Here is a 24,014-nt window from a genome sequence, read left to right on the forward strand (position 1 = left end):
AATTAATTAACAAGTAAAATTATTGCATTTATTAGATCTATTTACTGGAAGAGTATAACCATTTTCAAAATCGAACAAAGTGTTATCGAGCTGTGTTTCACTACACATTCCATATCGAAAAACCCTTGAACTGTTAAAATGTAGAGTATATCCAGCTGGTTCAATTAAAAAAACTATTTACATATTAAATGTCCATCAACTGTCTTTTATCCGATCAAATCTAGTTATGCCGTAATACATACATTGTCACAGATTCCTTTTCATCCTTTCTTTTATAATCATTTTTTTTTCGCTTCTAAATGTTAAAACAAGAGGCTTAGGGGCCACATCGCTCACCTGAGCAACAATTGCCTTAATTCTGATCAAATTAGCATTACAGTATCAACAATATCTTGACAACTGAGTACAGTAGATCTTGCTAAAAAAAAATTGAAAATCTGCCAATTTTTATCTACCTCTTATTTTTTAGTAAAGCCCCTTTTGTTGTTGTACCTGTAAGAAGATTTTTCTCTATTCCTATAAACCCCCCCCTCCCCATTTCGTGGCCCCACTATTCTCTAGGGAATCATGGTTTCATCAAACTTAAATCTACCTTTAATCTCATAACCTGTGCTTTCACACTAAGTACTGAGTTTTGGACCGAAAACTTTCCCAGAATATTTTTAAGGATTGTAAAACTTGATCCCACAATTGTGGTCTCACCCTACCCCCGGGGACCATGATTTGAACAAACTTGAATCAACACTTCCTGAGGATGCTTCCATTTTAATTTGAGTTTTTCTGGCCTAATAGGTTTTGAGAAGAAAATTTTTAAAGATTTTCTCTATATATTCCTATGTAAAACTTGATCCCTCAATTGTGGCCCAACCCTACCCCCGGGGACCATGATTTGAACAAACTTGAATCTACACTACCTGATGATGCCTCCACTCAAAGTTGAGCTTTTCTGGCCTAATAGTTTTTGAGAAGAAATTTTTTCAAGATTTTCTCTATATATTCCTATGTAAAACTTGATCCCCTAATCGGCCTAATAGTTTTTGAGAAGAAGATTTTTGAAAAATACCAACAAATTTTCAATAATTCCAAATTATCTCCCCTTTAAAAAGGGCGTGGCCCTTCATTTGAACAAACTTGAATCCCCTTTACCTAGTGGTGCTTTGTGCCAAATTTGGTTGAAATCTGCCCAGTGGTTCTTGAGAAGAAGATGAAAACGTGAAAAGTTTACAACGACGACGACGACGACAACGACAACGCCAACGACGACAGACAACGGACAAATTGTGATCAGAAAAGCTCACTTGAGCCTTTGGCTCAGGTGAGCTAAAAATGGAACTGATTTCATAAACAATGACAATTTGTTTAAAAGACGCATAGCAAAAATGGGCACAAATCATAAACAAAGTAAAACTAGTGATTATATTGTGTTTAAGGCATTGGATTGGTAAACAAGCCAAAAAAAATACAAACAAAAACAAACAAAAACCAACAGACAGACAAACAAAAAAACAAAACAAAATAAAAACAACTTGTAAAACACGTTTTTTATAATTTAGGATCTAGTTATAAAAGCAATCTTTACATATTAAATGTTCATCAAGTTTTATTTCATTTAATCTTGTCATACACACATTGTCACGGTTTCCGTTTCATTTATTCTTTTAAAAACAAATTCTTTTTTTTTATTGCTTCTGATCTAAACAAATGTCAACTCATTATAAAAACATCGAGCTTATCGTTTCCTTAAGTAAAATTTATCCAATGTGGTACATGTAACAAACTGTTGTTCTTTTTATCGTAGTTTTCAATTGTTGAGCCTGTGGATCTCCTTTACATTAATAACCAGTTAATTATCTACTCAACATTGCCTGAATGTATTTAAATTAACATATTTTTGATGAGGTTTATAATCCATTCATTTAGTAAGAGTTTGTTTGATTGTGTGTTTTTTTTGTTTTTTTTAACATAAAAAAACTCACCAAGAATGTATTGCATTAAATAAATACATTGATAAGCAATAACGAAATACAATGTTGTAAAATGTGACATGGACAGAATAAACCTATATCATGGTGTTGTCATGAAGTATTAAAGTAAATCATCTTAAGGTTTTGAAAATCAAAACAATTCTCTTAAATGTGTTTTCTTTTAAAATATATGCAAACGCTTTCACAATTGATTCCCTGTTGAATCCATTGTCTAGATATCTTTATATCTCACTAACATTTTAATTCAATAAAGAAATAAATGTTTTTCTTTTCTATAAGAATACAGGTGTGAAATAGATAGAGTTTGGTTTTAAAGAAATGTTGAACACCATTTATCCGTTGTTCCTGTTATAGGTTTCAGATATTCTTAAGTATTTAGAAGGATTCTTCAACATATAGCTCTTAGGATCATAAAAAACCGTTTTATGATGAAATGCAGAGTTAACATTTTTATAACCATGCAACGGCTCGAACAAGACTCTTGAATTTTAGGAAAAAAAATCGCATCTCATATTTAATGCATGCATCGTGTGTTAATGGTTTCCTTAAATGTCCCTAGATCAACGCAGTATTTGGATGTATCGTCAGTATGATTCTTTCTGCTCCGAGTATTTTTAAACCAGTCTTCCTCGGGTTTCGTTGAGGAATTGCGACTCTGGACTTTCTATCTGGTTTGGACCTTTGTAAAAAAAAATATCATTAGAATAATACCAATCGTACACTAATTAAACATGAGAAAAAAATACTCACGTGTACACTTAAAAAACTTATGAATTTATCTATTCCCCTAGTACACATTTTACATGTATATCAATTTCTTCACAAAAGTTCCATATCATTTGCTATTTGTATTGCTTTTTTTCCATGTATATTATGTATAATTTTCTGTTTTTAAAGAAGCTTACTATGAGATTCCTCTCGTTTTCTGTATATTGTAATGGCTTCTGAGCGTTCCTTTAAGCAACGTCTACATATATTTACATTTATACGACACCTGGTCTCTCTGTAAGTAAATTGCAAATTGTTAGTGAGATAAGGAAGATGAAATGATCGCTGTTCATATAACTACGTTAAATTTAATCATGATAATTGTTTTTAATTCCTGTTAATAAATAATTACTGTTAATAATAAAATCAGAGGGTTTCATTTTTTAACATAAGCAATCACCATCCGAATCAAAGAATATTTGCATCTATTCAATCGTTCAATTTGTTCTAATATCGATGCAGATATTTTCTTTATGTTCAGCTCGCCAAGCCTATTTGAGTACATATATACTTTTATACTTATAGTATACTTATACTTAATAATCATTTCAACGTGTTGGATAAAACAAATATACAATTTTGCGGTAATAGAAATAGTGATGTGGATTTTACAGCAACGTCTTCAAAAACAAGGTCAATGAAGCATTGAAGCAATAGGCTGTGTCTAAAATAGTGCTGATCAGAAGTTTCTAATAAAGCAACAACCGTTTAAAACAAATGTTCATCTCACGGGTAGTATACATCACACGTATGGAATTAAGATATTGATATTTTGACTCAAATATTCATTTTTTTAAACGTTGTCTCATAAAAGGCACCATGAAGACAAAAAAAAAATGAAAACCAATAGTAATATTTACGCACTGTATTTCTAGCTTACAGCTTGATTACGATATACTTCACAATGTACTTTATTTCGTTTTCATGAAATCTCTATTTGTGGTTACAAAATTTCATATTAGGAACAGCACTAAATGAAAACAGTAACGTGGAATGCACGTATCACGGCATGTCAGGGAAGTCACGAAAGAAGAAAAAACTGGTGATTGGAGTGTGCACAAGTGTCTTTGAGTGCATGTTTCCGTTAACATGAAGCAGACAAGCTGGTCGATAGAAACCTGCATTGTATACATTCGAGTTCATACATGTAAACGATAACTTAAGCGACAAGAAAGGAAAAGTATTAGTGTATTCATAAAGAACGTTTAACATAGTTACATGTAAACATTCATAAGTTGTTTACTGTTGCTTTAAAAAGGGCTTATCTTTTACATTTACTGCACACAGTCACAAAAATCACAAACTTTGCTGAGTTAGAGAAAAGTCATATAAAAATTTAGATCAAGGCAATTTCCATGTAACATATTTTTTTACTGAATTATTTATCCGTTTACTAAATGTCGACCAATTGGTAAAAAGGTGGCACTTATGAATACCAGCAATGGAACATGTAACACAATAACACATTCAGCATGTTCGTTGTTAAACGTTCGTGGGATGTATGCATTGAATGGATGTATGCGTTGAATGGATGTATGCGTTGAATGGATGTATGCGTTGAATGGATGTATGCATTGAATGGATGTATGCGTTAATCTATCGTTAATCTATCAACTTTTTTTCAGCAATCGAAGCAGACATCGTCATAATTTGTTTTAATTTTACGTTCTCTTACAAAAATATATAGATAACTTACACAATGTAAACAATAAATTAAAGATGTAAAGATATTAACCAGTGTTCAGTATGTTGATTACCCCAATTTCGTTGAATTAGTAAACATGGAAATCAAGTATAGCCAATTTTAAAGCAACAGTAAAAATGGTATAATATTCTTACCAAAAAAAATAATCAAAGCGTTAAAAACAAACCACATTATGAACAAACAGAATCAATATCATTAAACAAAGGATTAATGTTGTTGTAAAAGGATGAACAATTTATTTTACGGCAAACTTAAGATGACACAAAATCATTCGTGTTCCATTTGCATTATTTTAGAAGCTGTAAATCAATTGTACTAAGTTAAGAAAGAAAATCCATATAAAAAAAATGTTTGTTTTCAATTCTGGTGTTATATACCTTTGTCTTTTTCTATGAGCTTCATGATATAATATTAAGTGCTTACTCTCTTAAAGCAAATCAAATATGAGGAAGTTATTTAACAAATCCTTTTGTGGCCATGTATTGCTGAAATATGTAATATCTTTTTTTCTACATTAATATTGTACATTTTCTCTCAGGCAAACTTTTTTTTCAATCTCATTCTGGAATTATGAACTAAACACTTATGAGTAATGTCAAATTTTAGTCATGGGATTAATTGATAATTAAGTAAATGAATACTTAAGTAAATGAATACTTATTCATAATTAAGCAGCATCGTTCTTTTTGTGTGTCATACACTAAATATCAAGATATGCTGGGTAATTCTAAAGTGGTAGAGTAATATTGTTTGATTTAGAAATATTAATTCCATCATGCTTTCCATCCTCCATTGCTATTAAACTTAATATTGAGTTTAAAAGGTTTTTTTGGTGTTGAATTGTACGTTGTATTTTGTCCACCATTAAGACAAGAATGTTTTGTCTGCAAATAAAAAAAAACAACTAGAAATTATACAACCCCCCTTGTTTAGATAATACACGTGTGAAAAGGTGAATTATAATGTTAGAAGCATCTGTCAATTTCAAAGTACATTTTAAGTAATTAATTTACACTATTTACAGTGTGAAAGATGTTAACTTTTACTTACGTTTTCAAATATTTTATCATGGACATTTTTTGTCGACAAACAAATCTGATATTATGCTCTGATAGCTTGACATAAATTAGATAATATTGAAAGCTTGCATTGACTTGTTTAAATAACATTACAGCCGACGCAATGACTTATATAACATATGGTGCATTATACCCATTGCATGTCTTTTAAAGTCCGTTTGTGGCTGTAATTCAATTATCTATTTGTGTAAACTATTGAAAATAATTTCATTACCAATATAAAAAGTTTTTTAAAAAGATATCAAAATTTAAATAAAAGTTAATCTTCATTAAATATTTAAATGAAAATAGATAAATAAACATCTGAGTTAAAGTTAATAGAATTAATCAGTGAGATTCTTTAATTACTTAAATCCTGAAACATAAACATATCTCATTAAAAGTTTACAATTAATCTAAGAATGTCTGTAGTTGTAAAACTTTGTTAGATGTTGGTAGTCTACACCTTTTAATTTTTAGCTAGACTGGCAACGACAGGATAGACTGCTGTAACAAATTTGCATTACATTTTTTCACTGATTAATTGTTCTTACAGTTTACCAAAAACAACACTACAAATTGCAATATTTAAATAAAAAACTTACCTTGCCTTGTTATTTCAGTTTTTTCTCAAGCCTTCGTTTTCATGTTTTTTGCTAGGTTTGTTGACTAACGCGCGTATGAATTCGCTGTCATTTTATTAGATTTGTCGTTTGAAATACTTTTATGCCGCATAACAATTTTTAGGGGTATATTAAATTAACCTATTTTTATGCTTGATACATTCAAACTAGCGGGGGAAAACATGATTTCAAAAACATCCAATACGTCTTAAATACAAGCAAACTTTATAATTTGGCACTTCGATCAAAAGATGAATACTTTGACGCGATAATAAAAAAAATACTGCTATAGTTCGATCACCCTTATATACAGATTTAGAAAAAAATAGTAAATTAAACATATAACTTTTCTTTCTTTTTAATTTTTTCTCATATCAAATTGTGTACTTTCAAACTAAAGAAACACATATAATGCATGCACTATTTTTTCTTTAATCAAAGAATTTATTATGATGTAATCACTTTTTATTGTACTCACTTGTGTCTAGCATGCACCTTTGTTTCAAACCGTAATTAGAAATTAAAATATGCATGTCCATACATGAACTATATGTCGACAGACACAAATATATATATATATATATATATATATAGTATTTTTGCTTTAATATTATAATTTTTTATACTGATAATAAGATCTGAAAATGTTGCAGCAAAAGAACACATCTGTTAATTGAATTGTATGCCTCAAAATTGCCTACTCACGTGTTTTACATAAGGCTCCTTCATAGCCAACATCACATCCAGTTAAGCAAGTACCATTAATAGGAAAGCAATAGCTTTTGTTTCTACAGTGCCCGCATGTTTCATTGCATTCATATCCATAAGATCCTCTATTGCATTCTAAAACGATTATAGATACAACGAATGTCAGACAACTGTTTAGCACAGGTTAATGCAGTAACAATAATTGCATTGACTTGCATCAATATTGTCTTATAACCATAACAAATCTAAACCTTAACATTAGTGAACGTCATTTTTTCCTCGTAAAATTGCAAAAAGTCACTATTATGCGTCTTTAGTCTAATTCTTACATTAAGTTGTCATAAAGCCTGTTTCCTTTTGTTTTATGTTTCTTTTTTGGAGTAAAATAAATCATAGCTTTCAATTACACAAATTATAAAATTCCTTTAACAATGGCACTCGGTTTGATTTAGAAACAATGTAATTTGATCTAAAATAACCGATTCCTCAAGTTCATATGTAAACAATTATTCTGTTGACACCTGATTATTTACAAGTCATGAGTTCATTAATTATTTTTTTATATTACTTTTTTTCTCAATTTACTTTGAATTTTGTCATATTATCATTCCTATAGATATGTACGACAATTTATTTCTCTGTTTATTTTGGTTTTAAAGGAGCTTACTAAATATGTTATAATACTTATGGCAAATGTACTTCATGTTATACATCTCCGTATTTTCAATAAGTTATCATCACTCTCTTAACTACCTGCTGTATATCTAACCAGTTGTCCTGATAACGTTCTACTCACGTGTTTTACACAAGTCCCCCTCGTAGCCAGCATTGCATCCAGTGAAACATGTTCCATTGATATGAGAACATTGACTTTCATTGAGACAGTTTCCACAAATTTCGTTGCAGTCAACGCCGTATGAACCACTGTCACAATCTTTAAAATGAAATGATAGAAAATGACTCCAACTTAATATTTTGAGAATGATATATAAGGCTACCTTAAAATTAATGCACTTCTCTGTATATCATTGCAACAGTTGCATGTTGTCATGCCTTTATTACATGTAAGAATCAAATAACTAGGTGATTAGAAATAATAGAAGGATTTTGCTCCTTTGCCTGTAGCTGTATTTTGTCCTTACCTAATTTACATACGTCCTCTTTAAAACCAGCTTCACATCCAGTTAAGCATGTCCCATTGATATGGGAACATTGGCTAACATCACGACAGTGTCCACATGTTTCATTACATCCAATACCATACGACCCTCTGTCACATTCTTTAATATATTTATCACAAGTCCATTACAGTGCTGTGTCTCATATTCATAATTATAAAGAAAAATATTTGAAAAGCAGTGTGTTGAACGTTACACCCCACATTTGTTGTAGAAGTTTTACCAAATTGAACACTAACAATGTTTTTTTATACATTTGTGAAAATTTTGAAGTCAATACAGGAACTAATCAGCTTTTTTTTTATTTGGAGTCGAATTGGTTCTAAAATAAAGGATTGAAATGTTTGTGGTTTTATTTGATCTTAAGTACACATATGTATATGAACTTCCATTACATACAATTAATAAAATAGTACATGCTTACATGTATATATGTTTTGTATGATTGCTTCAGAATAAAACACATATTCCAAAAGTTTATATTAAAGCTTTGTCATGTAGTTAATAATGCTGTTTAATTGAACCTATTTCTTACCTAATTCACAGTGATGACCTTGATACCCAGGTTTACATCCCTGACAGGTGCCCGTCTCTATGTGACAGTACTGACAGTTAACGTCTGGACAGGGAAAGGTATTGTTTGACCCGTAACATCCTGTTACTGGACATCCTGTACATGAAATGTTTTTTATTATATATTTGATCTTGTTTTGAGCACAATCAATTCTGTTCTTGATGAAAACAAAAGATGAAAGAGACGTTCTTTTACGAGACTTTGTATAGTGGTATGCACGAAAGTTCATCAAGACAATTTCCAACTTAACCAAAAACATACAATAATTTCAATATTGCAACATTTATGTAAAACAGTTAGACACCCAAAACCCTGTTGCTGGACGACTTTAAAGAAATAGTAAATGAGTTAAACAATATCTCTCGCAATGGTCATGAACCTGTACTATATATCATTCGTTTTATTTACACGAAAAAGAAGTATAGGAGTATATGCAGTACAGTTAATGCGGCCAAAAAAAATATCAGCGAATTTTTGTGCTGAAAACATGTGTACTTCAGTTTAACGGACATTTCCTTTTTAAAATTAATAATGATCGCTCAAATGCAATATATTTCTGATATTACAACAGCACAATATTTTATGTTCATAGTGGTCACGCGATATGGCAATCGTATGGTACAAGCAGATGTATTAGCTGAGTTATAAAATAACTTGACGTTATATCGTTTATTTTAAAAAAATGTTGCTAACTTTTTTAGACAATACTATTTGTTACTAGAAACCATTATTTATAATGCATTTGTTCACCAACTTTGAAAATCACAGTGTCAATTTCATTAAAAAATAATTAATTTGTAAGATTTTACAACGATCTCAGATATTTTTAATTTACAAAGCATATTTCAAATTCACATGTAAAAGTTTTTCATGATCAGATAAGTGCTTTTGCAATTGAATTGAGGTACCTTGCTTTAAGATTTAGGATATTTTATACAGAACTGGGGTTGCATTATTATACGATGCATAATTTAACAAATTGAAAATATGACTATATAGGTAGTATTCTACTAATAATAATGTTGAACAAAATATTCATTTATAATTTTCTGTAAATCTACAACATTTATTTCTATTCGCTAAAAATCTGCATGATTAGCTTCAATGACTTGACTTATTGCGTCATTTGTCAAAAGTTGTTTAAGTTATAAAGATCACCAACCATACACCACTTCTTCACAGAAGTTACTCCATATTTAACTATAACAACCGTCAGGGTAGACAACTCCAGGTAGTCTCTCGTTGTAGTAGATGACATATTGTCAGTGAAATATACAGTTTGTTGTAAAGACAGAAGGTATTGTGTTTATTGTGAAATTTTTGTCCTTGAAACACAACGTTCCCTGTGATCTATCAGTGGTATTTGAGACATATACAGATAATCCAAGGAAATTGCTACTCAAAATTACTGGGTTTTTTTTGTTTTTTTTAAAGGAGGGGGCAAACATTTAGAAGTTTAAATAGACACTTTAAATGACTGGATAGAATTTGATAGATTTATTTGAATCAACAACACTGTAACTTTGATGATTTAATCCACAAGGTCTGTACACAGTTAAATGTTCTATATTTTGAAAAAAAAAATGTAGATATGTTACCACATATGAAACAATGTTCAAAGGTTATTGGAATAAAAAACAAACGCTTACCATACACTTCTACTTCACACAGTAGAATGGCAACAGACCAAAAATACTCGTCAGGGTAGACAACTCCTGGTAGTCTCTCGTTGTAAAAGATGACATATTGTCCATGGACAAAACAGTTTGTTGTGAAGACAAGAGGTATTGTGTCTAGTGTGAAGTTGTCGTCCTTGAAACACAACGTTCCCTGTGATCTATCCGTGGTATTGGATACATACACAGAGAATCCAAGTAAACCCTCTGCTTCAAACCCCCGAAACCAGGAATCTGTACAGAACGTTATCGATCCAGTGAAAAACAAGTTTTATATAATTCTGTTTTAAAATATCAACTAAAACATTACTAAATATCAACTGCACTATAGGCGCAACATATTACACATTATCCATGCACGTTTCAACTAAAATAGCTAATTGTTAAACGCACACTTACATGGAATACATATGCAAGTTTCATATATTTGTCGTTTAAAATAACAACAACACCATCATATATTATTATATCAAAATTAATGGTGGGGGCTAAACTCTGATAATTCTCTGAGAAAAAAAAATAGATACGTATTATTAAACCATTTATATATATAAACAAAATTATGATACCGTATTTTGGAGATTTTAACTGGTATTTTAAACAACATTAGTTGTATACCAATGTGAATTAAAAGTACTGGACAAAAATTTAATATCAAGAGTAATATAAAATGTTCAGCAGCTATTGTATATGATTGTCGTTAGAAATAATTATCAGAGAAAAATTATATATTTAAATAATTAGAACTTCTTTGTTTAAAACTATATACGTTTATATGTCATAGCGACACGATCGTGCTAACACATTGGAATTCAGTCAGTGTCATATATTGCATGAGAGAGTGTGTGGCGAAAAGGGCTGTCAGGACAATCTCTTAAAAGCTAAGCACATATAATCCAAACAGTAAAGATTATGAAAAGGCACCTAACGCCTTCTTGTTTAACAAAATATCACTTGAAACCCAAGAAAAACCTTACGATACATCAGTGAAGATTATATTATTGGTAATATCATTATTAACCGTGGATGGAACATTTCTCAAGTTAATGTAAACTATACCTTATCCCTTTAATATCTGACCTTGATAAAACTTGAACTGATTTCAAAGAGCTAGGCCTATACATTCAAAGGTTTATTTATCGTGCTATCACCTTCCTTAACACAATATCTTACATTGGAATTCATTGGTTTGATTGAACACATCCCAGAAAATTTGTGCTACAGATATCATGCTTTAAAATAACATATAATACTAGTTGTCGCTTATAATTTGAAAATAAATGTTCTTTATAATTACAGAACGTAAAACTCGAATTTGACAATTCAAGTGTCACTCTTAAAGGCGCCAAGAAGAATATTGTGATTTAAAGAATCTTCTATATATATATATATATATATATAGTGATCTAATCTGGTCGCAATTTTAGTCATGAATAGATGTTGGAGATTGTTTGTGTCAATCTGCATTTAGGAGATTAAGGTATACTTAAAGTACAATCTGGTAAAAAAGGTAAACACGAAGACTATCGTTTGATTTCTATGTTATATACCTGCTAAAATGCGATAAATTGCAGTTTTAGATCAGATACAATTCTGCTTTGTTATAACTTTGCGCGAACTGTTGTCTAATAATTTAGAAAGCATTGAACATTTTTGTTATTACACAATCTTTATTTATGAAAACTCCGTTTATACCGATACTTGTTTATCTTAGGTCATCTGTCGATGTATTGGCATAAATGGAAGATTGATAAATTAGTTAATTGCGATTCAGAACCTTAAGGTGAGGTTTGCGGCTTACAATTTTAAGGTAGTGTACCAAAGTTACATTCCGTTTTGTTCGCTATACTAAAGTTAGTTATAAACTTTAAAATAATTCTGCCGGTGTAATGAAGAATAATGACCCCCGTAGAATAATGACCGTGCTCATACAAACTACTGAAGCATTAATCATCTTTATATTAACTAAACTAAAGTATGCCGAGGATAAAGTAGAATATATTTTCTGTACGAGTACTCTCAGTACTTTGACGATTTTCCTTTTTGGTCGTTAACCTCTGCTGGCGTAATGGCTGCTGTCAGTGCCTACTACCTTCAGCTTGGTTATAATGCCTAACAGTGGAGTAAACTTTTCATACTTTTGGTTTCATCATTGATGAACTTGTATACCCAGCAGTTTGTATTGTGGAAATCCTCAATGCAAATATAATTCATGAACAATATGAAAAATATAGAAGATGCGACGGCGAAGATGCGAAGACGAAAGTGCCAAGTTGCGAAGGCGAAAAAGTGATACTACTATTGCTTCTTCGCCTTTGCAACTTCGCATTCTCGCCTTCGAAACTTCGCGCTTTCGCCTTTTTAGCTCACCGAGACGAAGTCAATGGGAGCATATTATACCCCGGCGTCGGCGTCCGGAGCTGGTTAAAGTTTTAGTTGCAGCTCCTGTATCTAAGCTAAATTACTTGTCCTCTCTTCACCAAAATTACATAAATGATGCATCTGGACCTACTGAATCTGGTTCCTAACTTTCAGATGCTGGAGGAGGTTTAGGTTTTTGGAGCAGGTTAAAGTGTTTTGTTGCAGGTGCCCTTTAATAGCAATATCTAAGTTACTCCTGGTCCGTACTTCACCAAACTTGCATGGATGGTGTGTCTTATGACACTGATGCACCAGACAGGCTTGAGTGCTGAATCTGAGCTATAGGTTTCGGATCATGGAGGAGGTTAAGGCTTTTGGAGCTGGTTAAAGTTTTTGTCGCAGGTGCCCTCTAATGATTATATCTTAGTTACTACTTGTCCTAACTTCACCAGACTTCCATGGATGGTGCGTCTTATGATACTGATGCACCTGAAAGGCTTGAATACTGAATCAGAGTCATAGGTTTATGATTCTTATATAAGGTTTAGCTTTTTGGAACAGGTCACATGTTTTATGAATGATAGCTTGCATAGTTGATTTAACTATATTATAAATGAAACGTAATTGTTGCTTTAGATGCAGAGCCTGATCTCCATTATCAAGGATGCTAGAGAAATCTCCTACCTCACTCAAACCTGCTTGATAGAAAAATGAGGTTGTTGTTAAATGATATAACATGATTCCTATGAAAAAGTATTGTATGATATGAAACACTATTGTTTAATAGGATACAATATAATACCATATGTTATATTGTAAAATGTTATATGATACGATAAAATATTGTATCATTTTTTTTTTATATTTTATGATATTGTATCGTGATATTGTTATGTATAGTATTGATTTTTATGATACAATATTTATATAATAGTGTTGTGTTGTGCATGTACTATGCCTAAATAGTAGTCAGGGTTTGATACATAGTGCACGAGCCGGAGTGCACTATGTATCAAACCCTGACTACTATTTAGGCATAGTACATGCACAACACAACACTATTGTTATTATCATGCCGACTGTTGAATATACTGACGTGCTTTGCTAGTAGCTGTGACGTTCGAGTGTTGACAAGTCCCTAAAAATAATCACCGGAAAAGCAAGCGTTTGTTTTTTTCTTCAAATTAATCAATTGATTTGGTTGTTTATTTAATCAACAAGTTGTTGTACAATGAAAAGTCAACAAAGATTTATGTTCTTTTCAAGAAATGAGAGACGTTTTACCTCACCGAGGAAATTCGAAATGTTTAGCAGACGAAATCTCATTGAATTTTTTTTCTTGTACATTCTTTATCAAGCTTCATTTAAAAAAGCGTTTTTGTGATTCTCATGTAGAATTTCTTTGTTAAATGTTCAATCAATTTGTTCAAAAGTTTATAAGAAACTTTAACTTTAAAATTACCGTCAATAATGAAGTGTTTTTGGAAAAATGAATAATTGTAATTGCTTGATGTCAATCGTACATATCTACATTTTATATATGTAAATACCATTAATTTTAATAACGGCTAATTTAGCGCAGCGGTAACGCTTTGGGGTACAAGTTGGTATGATTTTAGCGTCGTGAGTTCGAATCCCGCTGTCGGCGCTTGAAAACATTTGCCGTGCTCTATTTCGGCATAGTATGCTTACGCTATATAAATCCTTTGATACTATGCGAAAATAGATGAGTATTGAATATATACTGGTACTGTACCAGTTATCGGCTAAGACCAGTTATCGGCTAAACTGAGGATTAGGGTCTATAGCACGCGAATATCCGAGATTTTTTAATTTAGTCATCTGTTTCTAATAAAGAAAAGTAAGTTTGCTTGAAAACTTTCTTCAATATGTTTTAAACATGAGCTTTAATGATCATTGTTTACCGCTGATTTACATCTTTGCACTTTCACCTGTGGGGAAAGTGACGTAATACGTTAAAAATAGAATATGACCTCTTTGTGATACGTAATTATATCCCTTCTTTGATTTGACATATAATATCAATACATATAACATTTATAAAGAAAGAGAACTCATTAAATTCCGAGAAATTCATGGCGCAGTTGAACGCCTGTATAATTATGCATTGATTAGCGTATGATTGTATGTATTACCGTATGATGATAAAAGAATAATTTTATGAGTTTAATTTATGTAAAATAACCCCTACGACCTATAGGCTGACCCCGCACGGGACATAATTCAATCAACACTTTGCAGAATATAAAATCAACATGTACAAGGATTTTACTATTTATTATCACGAAGCCGATAACTGGTACAGTAAATTATAAAACCTAGGCAAATTCAGGGCTTGCTATAAAGCACAGAAACAATATGTTTTGGGTTCTAAATGATGATATAATCTAACCGATGGATAAATAAGGAATTCACAATTTATAGTATGTAAAGTTTTTTTCCAATATATCAAGAAATAAGGAAACACGAAAAGAAAACGTAAAATTATAGCCAATAACTGGTACAGAGCCAGTAGTGACAAACTGACAGAAGGCATAATAATATAAAATATCGTATCATACGACATTGTATAATATGATATTGGTTTATATGATATATTATCATATCACATGAAATTGTATTTTATGATATTTTAATATATATTATTGTATCATATGATACAATGTGTATAATATGATTGTATTTTAAAATGTTTTACTTTATCCTAATATTGTATCATTTTATATGATACAATGTTGTATCAAATTATATTGTATTATATAATACAATATAATATTATGTATCAAATATGATACAGTAACATACAATACAATATCATACTATAATATTTACATTTACTTTCTTTCCCTCTATTAAATTGCATTGGTTGATTTGAATGATATTTACGCACAACACAGAAGACCCAATCACCAAATATGGGGCGTATGAATACATTTAGTATTCCTTCAGTATTTCTCGAAGAACAGGAACTGACTCTTCTCGCGACTTCAAACCGGATAACGACCTGTTATTATACTTATGTTGATAAATATTTTATTGATGTAAATATATTTTGACAGTTCAATGAATTCAATTGATTAATTTCTTAGTTTACCAAGAACAAATTCATTAAATTACAGAAAGAAAAATAAAATTGTGTTATTAGAATTTAAAACGCTGTGCACTATTTTTGTCAGCATATTTCGGCTGTTTCAGTGCCATTCCGTTAATTTCGCATAACTCGTTGAATAAGACAGAGCTTTTTTAAAAACAAATCATATTTGCGGGAAGGAAATACGTGTTTAAGGATGCAACGATGAGTGCAAACAAATTTTCATAACGCGCTAGCGCGCGTTATACATTTTGTATGCACACACCGTTGCAGTTATGAGACCCCCTCTCCCCCTCTAGATCCATGCATGAGCAAGGAGTGTCGCATATTGAAATTAGAATGTTACTGTGTTTGATCCACGGTAAACAGACGGCTGGTAAGTGACAGGAGTCTGGAAGTGCATATGCATACATTATGGCGGACATTAAATTTTGTGTGAAGTAGATAATGATTAGGCATAGCCAGCACTGGTAAACATATATGTTACATGTACACATTAAAATATTTAAAAGTTAACATTCATAGTAAGCGCGATGGCCTAGTGCATGCGTACCAATAATAACATGGATTAATCGGAAAACCTTGGCGAGTACGGTGCCTGTATTAAGTTCTATGTAATCGACCGAGACTTGCTGAATGAAATCAAAAAAGGCGAAGGCGAAAGTGCGAAGATGCGAAGGCCAGAGTGCAAAGTTGGGGAGGAGCGATAGTAGTATCGCTTCTTCGCCTTCGCACTTTCGCACTTTAGGCATCACATCTTCGTGCTTCGTCGTTGCATCTTCGCACTTTTGCTCCTTCGCCTTCGCACTATCGCCCTTGTATGTAAATTAATGTAATTGTTAAGATGACAACCATACCCCGATGCAATACCTCAATATCTTGTTATAACGGAAGAATTTTTATTTTCTAAGATATACCCCTTCTTTCACTTTAACTTTATACGAATATGAATTATAATTTATATAATTATATATAATTAATATAATAATAGTGTAAAGACTATTTCACAAATAATACAAAAATATACTGAAAAACTTAAATCTACAAGGGGGTCATTATTCTACAGGGGTCACTTTTCTTCATGTGGAGTGTGCTCATTTTTATGAAAATGACACTTATTCTTCAGGCAAAGGGGTCATTTTTCTACGTAGAATAATGACCGGGGGGTCATTTTCCTGCGTAGAATAATGACCGGGGGGTCATTATTCTACGTAGAAAAATGACCCCCGGTCATTATTCTACGGGGGTCATTATTCTTCATTACACCGGACGAGTGTTATAAACACAGAAGGTCAACATGCATTATTTCGAACTGCCATTTTTAGGAAATGTAAATTATTTTGCGAAAAATATGTACATTTTATATGGGAGGTTGCTAAAATGCGGAACGGAAAACAGAACGGAAAGCGGAACGGCACGTAAAAAGGAAAATCTTATCTAATGTTATTTGCTTGATAGATTTGTTAATCATGCCAATAACGATACACTTTATGTATTTTTTTTTTGGAAAGATTGGCAATCTTGGATTATTTATTCAAGAATAATAATTTCCTCAAAATTAACAGTACATGCATTGCAAATATATTCCAAAATATCCTCCATTGACATTTTGCTAAATAACTCGATGTTGTTATATACATCAGGGTTTAAGCGGGTTTTTTTTTCAGAAGCATAAACAATTTTCATTATTCCTTCCTTTAAAAAAGTCGATCCTCCCTTGCTCATCAGCTGGTTTCAATACACGGCTAAAAATTAAGAAGACTACAGGGTTTTGCATTTCAACAGACCCAGATGATAACGTTAAAGAAATTGTACAAGGTCTTCTGAGTGACTTCCAAATAGAGATAAAGGTGTCAACATTTCCCATCATAAATCTCCGTAAGAAATCTGGTTTCGATCCTGTGAAATTTTCTGATTAAATAATGATCTTTTACAAGTATGTGCATTTTTTTTTTAAAATGTCAAATGTGTGGCATGAGGATTTTGGAATCGGCAGACTACAGTCCCAATTTATCATCGGAAAACCGAACCAGGCAATGTCTAGATATCTCTTTTCGGATTATATGTATATTGCTGCAGGAATGAGCAACTGCCAAGTAATGCAAACGTAAACAAAATTGCATTGCTAAAAATACTAGTACCGGGTATTTTAATGTTCAATGTATTTTTATTTTGAATGTCGTCAGTCGTATGGTTTTTTTTTATTTCAATGATACTGTATTGTCTGTAGGATTTAGGATCGTATAGGACACCGAAAATTCAATGTCGATGTAAGTATATACATCAAATTTGAAATATAAAAATACTCATATAACACATGAAACGCTTTCACTAACTGCGTATATTACACTGATATGCCAGCAGTACCATACAAGAAAAATAAGTAAAAAAGATATAGCTAATTTACTCGTTTAATCAGGTTAATATTAAACAGTTCCTATACATTTGATCTTTTTGGTAATGCTACATGTACATTTTTATAGAATATTAATAAGACAGCCACATGTTGATTATCATTCATTAGATATGAATATGATATAAAGTAAATCGTTTCTGGCCAGTCTATACCATTTTAAACTTATAAACGTGATAGGATATTTTCCGTTTTCCGTTCCGTTCCGCTTTCCGTTCCGTTTCCCATGTTGCGTTTTAGCAACACCCTTTTTAGCTCACCTGAGCTGAAAGCTCAAGTGAGCTATTTTGATCACATGTTGTCTGTCGTCCGTCTGTCGGTCCGTCTGTCCGTCTGTCTGTAAACCTTTCACATTTTCAACATCTTCTCAAGAACCACTGGGCCAATTTCAACCAAACTTGCCACAAAGCATTCTTAGTCTAAGGGAATTCAAAGTTCTGATAATAAAGGACCATGCCCTTTTGCAAAGGGAGATAATTAGGAATTTATGAAAATGAGAAATTTTCAAAAATCTTCTCTTCATGAACCATAAGACCAGGAAAGCTGACACTTGTATGGAAGAATCCTCAGGTAGTGAAGATACAAAATTGTGAAAATCGTGACCCCCGAGGGTAGGGTGGGGCCACAATGGGGGGGTCGAAGTTTTACATAGGAATATATGTAGTAAATGTTTAAAAATCTTCTTCTCAGAAACTAATCGGCCAGGAAAGCTGAAACTTGTGTGAAAGCATCCTCAAGTAGTGTAGATTCAAAGTTGTGAAAATCATGACCACCGAGGGTAGGGTGGGGCCACAATGGGGAGGTTCGAAATTTTACATAAGAATATATATATAGTAAATGTTTAAAAATCTTCTTCTCAGAAACTAATCAGCCAGGAAAACTGAAACTTGTATGAAAGCATCATGAGGTAGTGTAGATTCGAAGTTGTGAAAATTATGACCCCCGGGTGTAGGGTGGGGCCACAATGGGGATCGAAGTTTTACATAGTAATATATAAAGTAAATCTTAAAAAAAACTTCTCCTCAAAAACTTATCAGCCAGGAAATCTGACACTTGTATGGAAGCATACTCAGGTAGTGTTGATTCAAAGTTGTGAAAATCATACCCACCGAAGGGTAGGGAGGGGCAACAATGGGGTGTTGAAGTTTAACATATGAATATATATAGTAAATCTTTAAAAATCTTCTTCTCAGAAACTAATCAGCCAGGAAAGTTGAAATTTGTGTGAAAGCATCCTCAGGTAGTGTAATTACAAAGTATGTATTATGTATTATTGTACATTGTCCAGATAGTTTGTATTATGACTCAATTAATCTAATTTTATCATACTTATTGTTTCTCAGGTGAGCGATGTGGCCCATGGGCCTCTTGTTTATGTGACTTCTATAAGGGTTATATAAATGTAAACCGAAAATGTTTGAAAACAATGTTATTATTTTTATCACGATTCGCTTCTATTAATTGCTAATGAACTATTTGAAAATAAAATAAAATGGAACAATAGTAAACATTGAGGTCTACTACAATGTGAACGAAAACACCTTTATTAAAACCTTTTAAAGTCCATGGGTTTCAGGTAAAAATTTATCTAAGTATGTGTGTAAACCGGTGTTTCTAAAACCCTTTTTCAAGTCAAATGTTGCAGATTTCGCTTCTGTTATCATTACTAAAATGGTTGCAGCCTGTTATTTTTCCAACGTAAATAACAAAACCCCGCTATATAAAAACAAATAAAATCAATTACGAATTATTTTTATTGAAATCTTCACGTCATTTCTAACACAAGAGGCCCATGGGCCACATCGCTCACCTGAGCAACAATAGACATGATACAATCAGCTGAATGGATTCATAATGCAATTTATCTGGAAAATGTGATATTGATTTAATACATGTACATCCTTTATTAGCAAAAATCTATCCCCCCTATATATTCCTATGTTTACAATCAAGTCCCTTTTATAACAGGATGATTTCATAGTCATATCACATGTTGAACATTGCGTGGCTAAAAAAAGAGCCTAAAGAAGTGTTTGTATATGAGGTACATGTATAAACCTACATAAAACTTTGAACCCCTTGTGAGGCCCAATAATTATCCAGGGGCTAGAGTCTAAATTTTTTTAAAGAATCAGCAATATTTCAGAATCCTCGCATATAAGTAAAACCATATGTGATAACATTTCATTTTTTTGAATAATTAAAATATTTTCCTTCTACAATGTGATCCCAAATGTGGCCTCACCTTTCTCCTTAAAATTATGATTTTAATTAATTTAAATATACACTATCTGAAGCTATTTTTAGAAAAGTTACAGCTTTTCTATGTAAATGTTTTTTTTAGAATAAGATTTTTAAAGATTCCTAGGTAAAAATTGGCACCCCCTCGCACTGACACCCCATCCTTACCCCTGGTGGTCATGATTTTCACAACCTTGAATCTACACTTCCTTGGGATGCTTCCACTTAAGCTTCAGCTTTTTTAGGCAATTAGTTTTTAAGAAGATTTTTTTTAGATTTCAAATTGTTTAATCAAGATATTCCTATGTAAAAATTCACCATTCATCGTGGCCCCATCCTACCCCCAGGGCTCATGATTTTCACAACTTTGAATCAACACTACCTGAGGATGCTTCCACACAAGTTACAACTTTCCTGGCTGATTGGATTTTTAGAAGAAGGTTTTCTAAATACTTTATATATATATATATCTATATAAAAATCCGACCCCCACCATTTATGCCCTTTCCTAACCCCGGGGCATGATTTTCACACATTTTAATATCCATTACCTAAGGATGTTCCACTCATTTTTCAGCTTTCCTGGCTGATCTGTGTCTGAGAAGAAGATATTTAAAGACTGTTCTCTTTAATATTCCTATGTAGAATTTCAACCCATCATTGTAGTCCCACCCTACTTCTAAGGGTAATATTTTTTACAATTTTAAATCTACACTACCTGAAGATACTTCCACATAAGCTTCAGTTTTCCTGGTTGATTGCTTTTTGAGACGAAGATCTTTAAAATATTAATTCTTTATACACTACTGTAATAAAAAAAATCTGAGAGTATAAAAAAACCTTGAGGAAACCCTGAATGACATTCATTGAGGGTACTGAGGAAACCCTGATGGACCAATATGTTTACACTGAAAATACTGAGGAAACCGCGAGAGGGCATGATGTCTGCACTCAAGGTACTAAGGGACCATGAGGTTTGCACTGAGGGTACTGCGGAAGCCCTAAGAGACCCTAAGGCAAGCACTGAGGGTACTAAGGAAGCCCTGAGAGACCCTGAGGTCGGCACTGAGGGTACTGAAGAAACCCTAAGAGACGCTGAGGTCACTTTTAGTAGAAAAACGATCTTAATTATTCGATGAAAAGAAAATTATAAAAGCTAAAAATAATTTTTATAATGATCATTTATATTTTTATTTTGTTAAATTTTCTTTTTAGCAACTCTGATATTAAGTAAGAAAAAGAAATCATGTTTGGGTATGAGCCTTATTATATTGTCTGATTATATTAAGGTTTTATTTTCAAACAAAACGCTTCATTTTTTGTTAAAACTACAACATTTTTTTTCTACAATAATCATGCATAAAAAGAAATAACTAATTTAAATAATGACAGTTATTTCAATTTGACATTGGTCGGGATACCCGGCGCAGGCATGAAATCGGAGATTGAAAAACTTAAACATCCACTTTTTAAGTGTCCGTAGACTTACAGTTAATCACACGTGCTGGAGGACAGGATCGCCCACCCCCCCCCCCCCTCACCCTCCCCAGTATATAGATATATAGACCCCCGGGGCTTTAATTTTCTTTTTTTTAATGAAATTATCCTTTTATGACATATTTCTAATTTAATTTATTCATCCATTGCCCAAAATTACATAAAACAAACATTTAAAAAAAATGCAGACCCTCTGTACATATAATACAAGAAGGTTGCTAACTTCGTCCATCTAGAACCAACGGAAGTAAGAGTTTATCGCAGGGGAGATAACCCGTAACATATTTTTTATTTTCTCTTTTATGTCTTCCATGAGTGCATTCTTTTAGATTGTCCAGTACCAAATACGATAAAAAAGTTTTCAGTTCTTTGCGGCCTGATTAGAATTCATCAATGTATACCCTTGCATATGTGTATGACAACTTGATGTGTGTTATATCAAATGTACCTCCCATTGCATGCATTGTAGTTTACTATGCTTACTTAACAGTACAATATTATATAAATAGTGCCTGTTTGGGAGGGTAACCGTTGAAATTGACACCCCGAGAAAACCATTGTTAACCGACGCGAAGCGGAGGTTGACTATGGTTTTCGACGGGTGTCGATTTCAACTGTTATCCTCCCAAACAGGCACTATTTATTTTATTATACTGAATGTCAATTTTAAAGAAAACTTAACTGCTTTTCTATTGGAATGACATGAATTCTACAGCGAACCGTACGCACATTATTTACGCGCATGTAACAATTCGTTATGTTACCCGTTGCCAAGTGTGTTGCTAACGCTGAGGGTAATAGAACGGATTATAAACTGCGTCTTAACCAATCAGATTTCAGTACTTAACATAAACGTATCATAATTATACATTGTATATGTCATCCATTATTTGTTATAATCATGTTGTTTTATTGTTATAATGTATATGCCCCCCCCCCCCCCCCCCCGATTGCCCTTGATTGGTGAATAAACATGAACATAAACATACTTCTAATGAATTGTTCGAGTTCGCCATGCAATTTCGTAAATCTGTCGGAGTTATCTTCCATGCGATAAACCCTAACTTCCGTTGGTTCTAGATGGATCGGTTCAAAACTTGCAACTTGTCGGTGTAGATTGTCTTATTTGCCTAATAAATGTATTTACACGGGCATGGAATACAGATATTCAGTGAAGGGAATTATCGGGCCAGGACATGAGATCACCTTTTTTTAATGGTAGATGAAGTTTGAGAGTACATTTAAACAAATATTCATCGGCAGTGCCTCTCGGCTAGCAGACGAAGTTAGCAACCTTCTTGTATAATATATGTAGAGGGTCTGATTTTTAAGAAAAAAATGTTTGTTTTAGGTATTTTTGGGCAGTGAATGTATAAATTAGATTAAAAATATGTCTTAAAAGGATAATTTAACAACAAAAAAATAAATCGAGTCCCGGTGGTCTATATCCTTGGGTGGGGGCGGAAGGGTGGGGGGGGGGGGGTCGATCGTGTCCTAAAACACCTGTGCAGTTATTGATAAAAGAAATATAATTAAAAATGTTCATTTTGCTATTTTTTGCGACTAACTTTTGATCAAGTTTCACTAATGTTCGAGATGTGGAACACGGAAATAGTACAAATATATTCACCAGGCAATAAAAATATGACAGCGACTTTACACTGCATTTTGACGTGAAGGCGGCGCAGCTGCATTAAAAAAAATTCGTATTAAGTGCCGACCTTAGGGTCTCTCAGGGTGTTCTCAGTACCCTCATTGCCGACCTCAGGGTCTCTAAGGGGTATTTTCCCTCAGTACCCTCAGTTCAAACCTCGGTGTCTTTCAGGGTTTATCAGTACTTTCAGTGCCGACCTAGGTGTCTCTTAGGGTTTTATCAGTGCCACTCGAGGTTTCCTCAGTGTGTTTTAATAGTCTCAGGGTTTTTTAATTACAGTAGTGATATACCTATGTAAAAAATTCGATCCCCCATTGTGACCCAGCTAACCTCCGGGGGTTTTGATTTTTACAACTTTGAATTAAAACTACCTGAGAATGCTTTCAAATAAGTTTTAGCTTTCCAAACTGTTTTGTTTCTGAGAAGACAATTTTTAAAGACTTTTCTCTATATATTCTTAT

At 32.6% G+C, this 24,014-nt stretch overlaps 1 protein-coding gene across 1 annotated transcript in view; it reads right to left on the reverse strand.

Moving 5' to 3' along the window:
* Positions 1 to 4,663: 4,663 nt before the first annotated feature.
* Positions 4,664 to 24,014, reverse strand: part of LOC136269747 (multiple epidermal growth factor-like domains protein 6) — a 66,487-nt gene continuing 47,136 nt past the window's right edge. The window contains exons 4-8 of the mRNA XM_066066812.1: positions 8,561 to 8,695; positions 7,990 to 8,127; positions 7,644 to 7,781; positions 6,845 to 6,982; positions 4,664 to 6,634 (exon numbers count right to left, since the gene is read on the reverse strand). Coding sequence (XP_065922884.1) covers positions 6,624 to 6,634; positions 6,845 to 6,982; positions 7,644 to 7,781; positions 7,990 to 8,127; positions 8,561 to 8,695 — 560 coding nt within the window. The 3' untranslated portion in view covers positions 4,664 to 6,623. The remainder of the gene's footprint in view (positions 6,635 to 6,844; positions 6,983 to 7,643; positions 7,782 to 7,989; positions 8,128 to 8,560; positions 8,696 to 24,014) is intronic.

The sequence above is a fragment of the Magallana gigas genome, chromosome 1, assembly GCF_963853765.1.
Source record: "Magallana gigas chromosome 1, xbMagGiga1.1, whole genome shotgun sequence".
NCBI classification, from domain to species: Eukaryota; Metazoa; Mollusca; class Bivalvia; order Ostreida; family Ostreidae; genus Magallana; species Magallana gigas.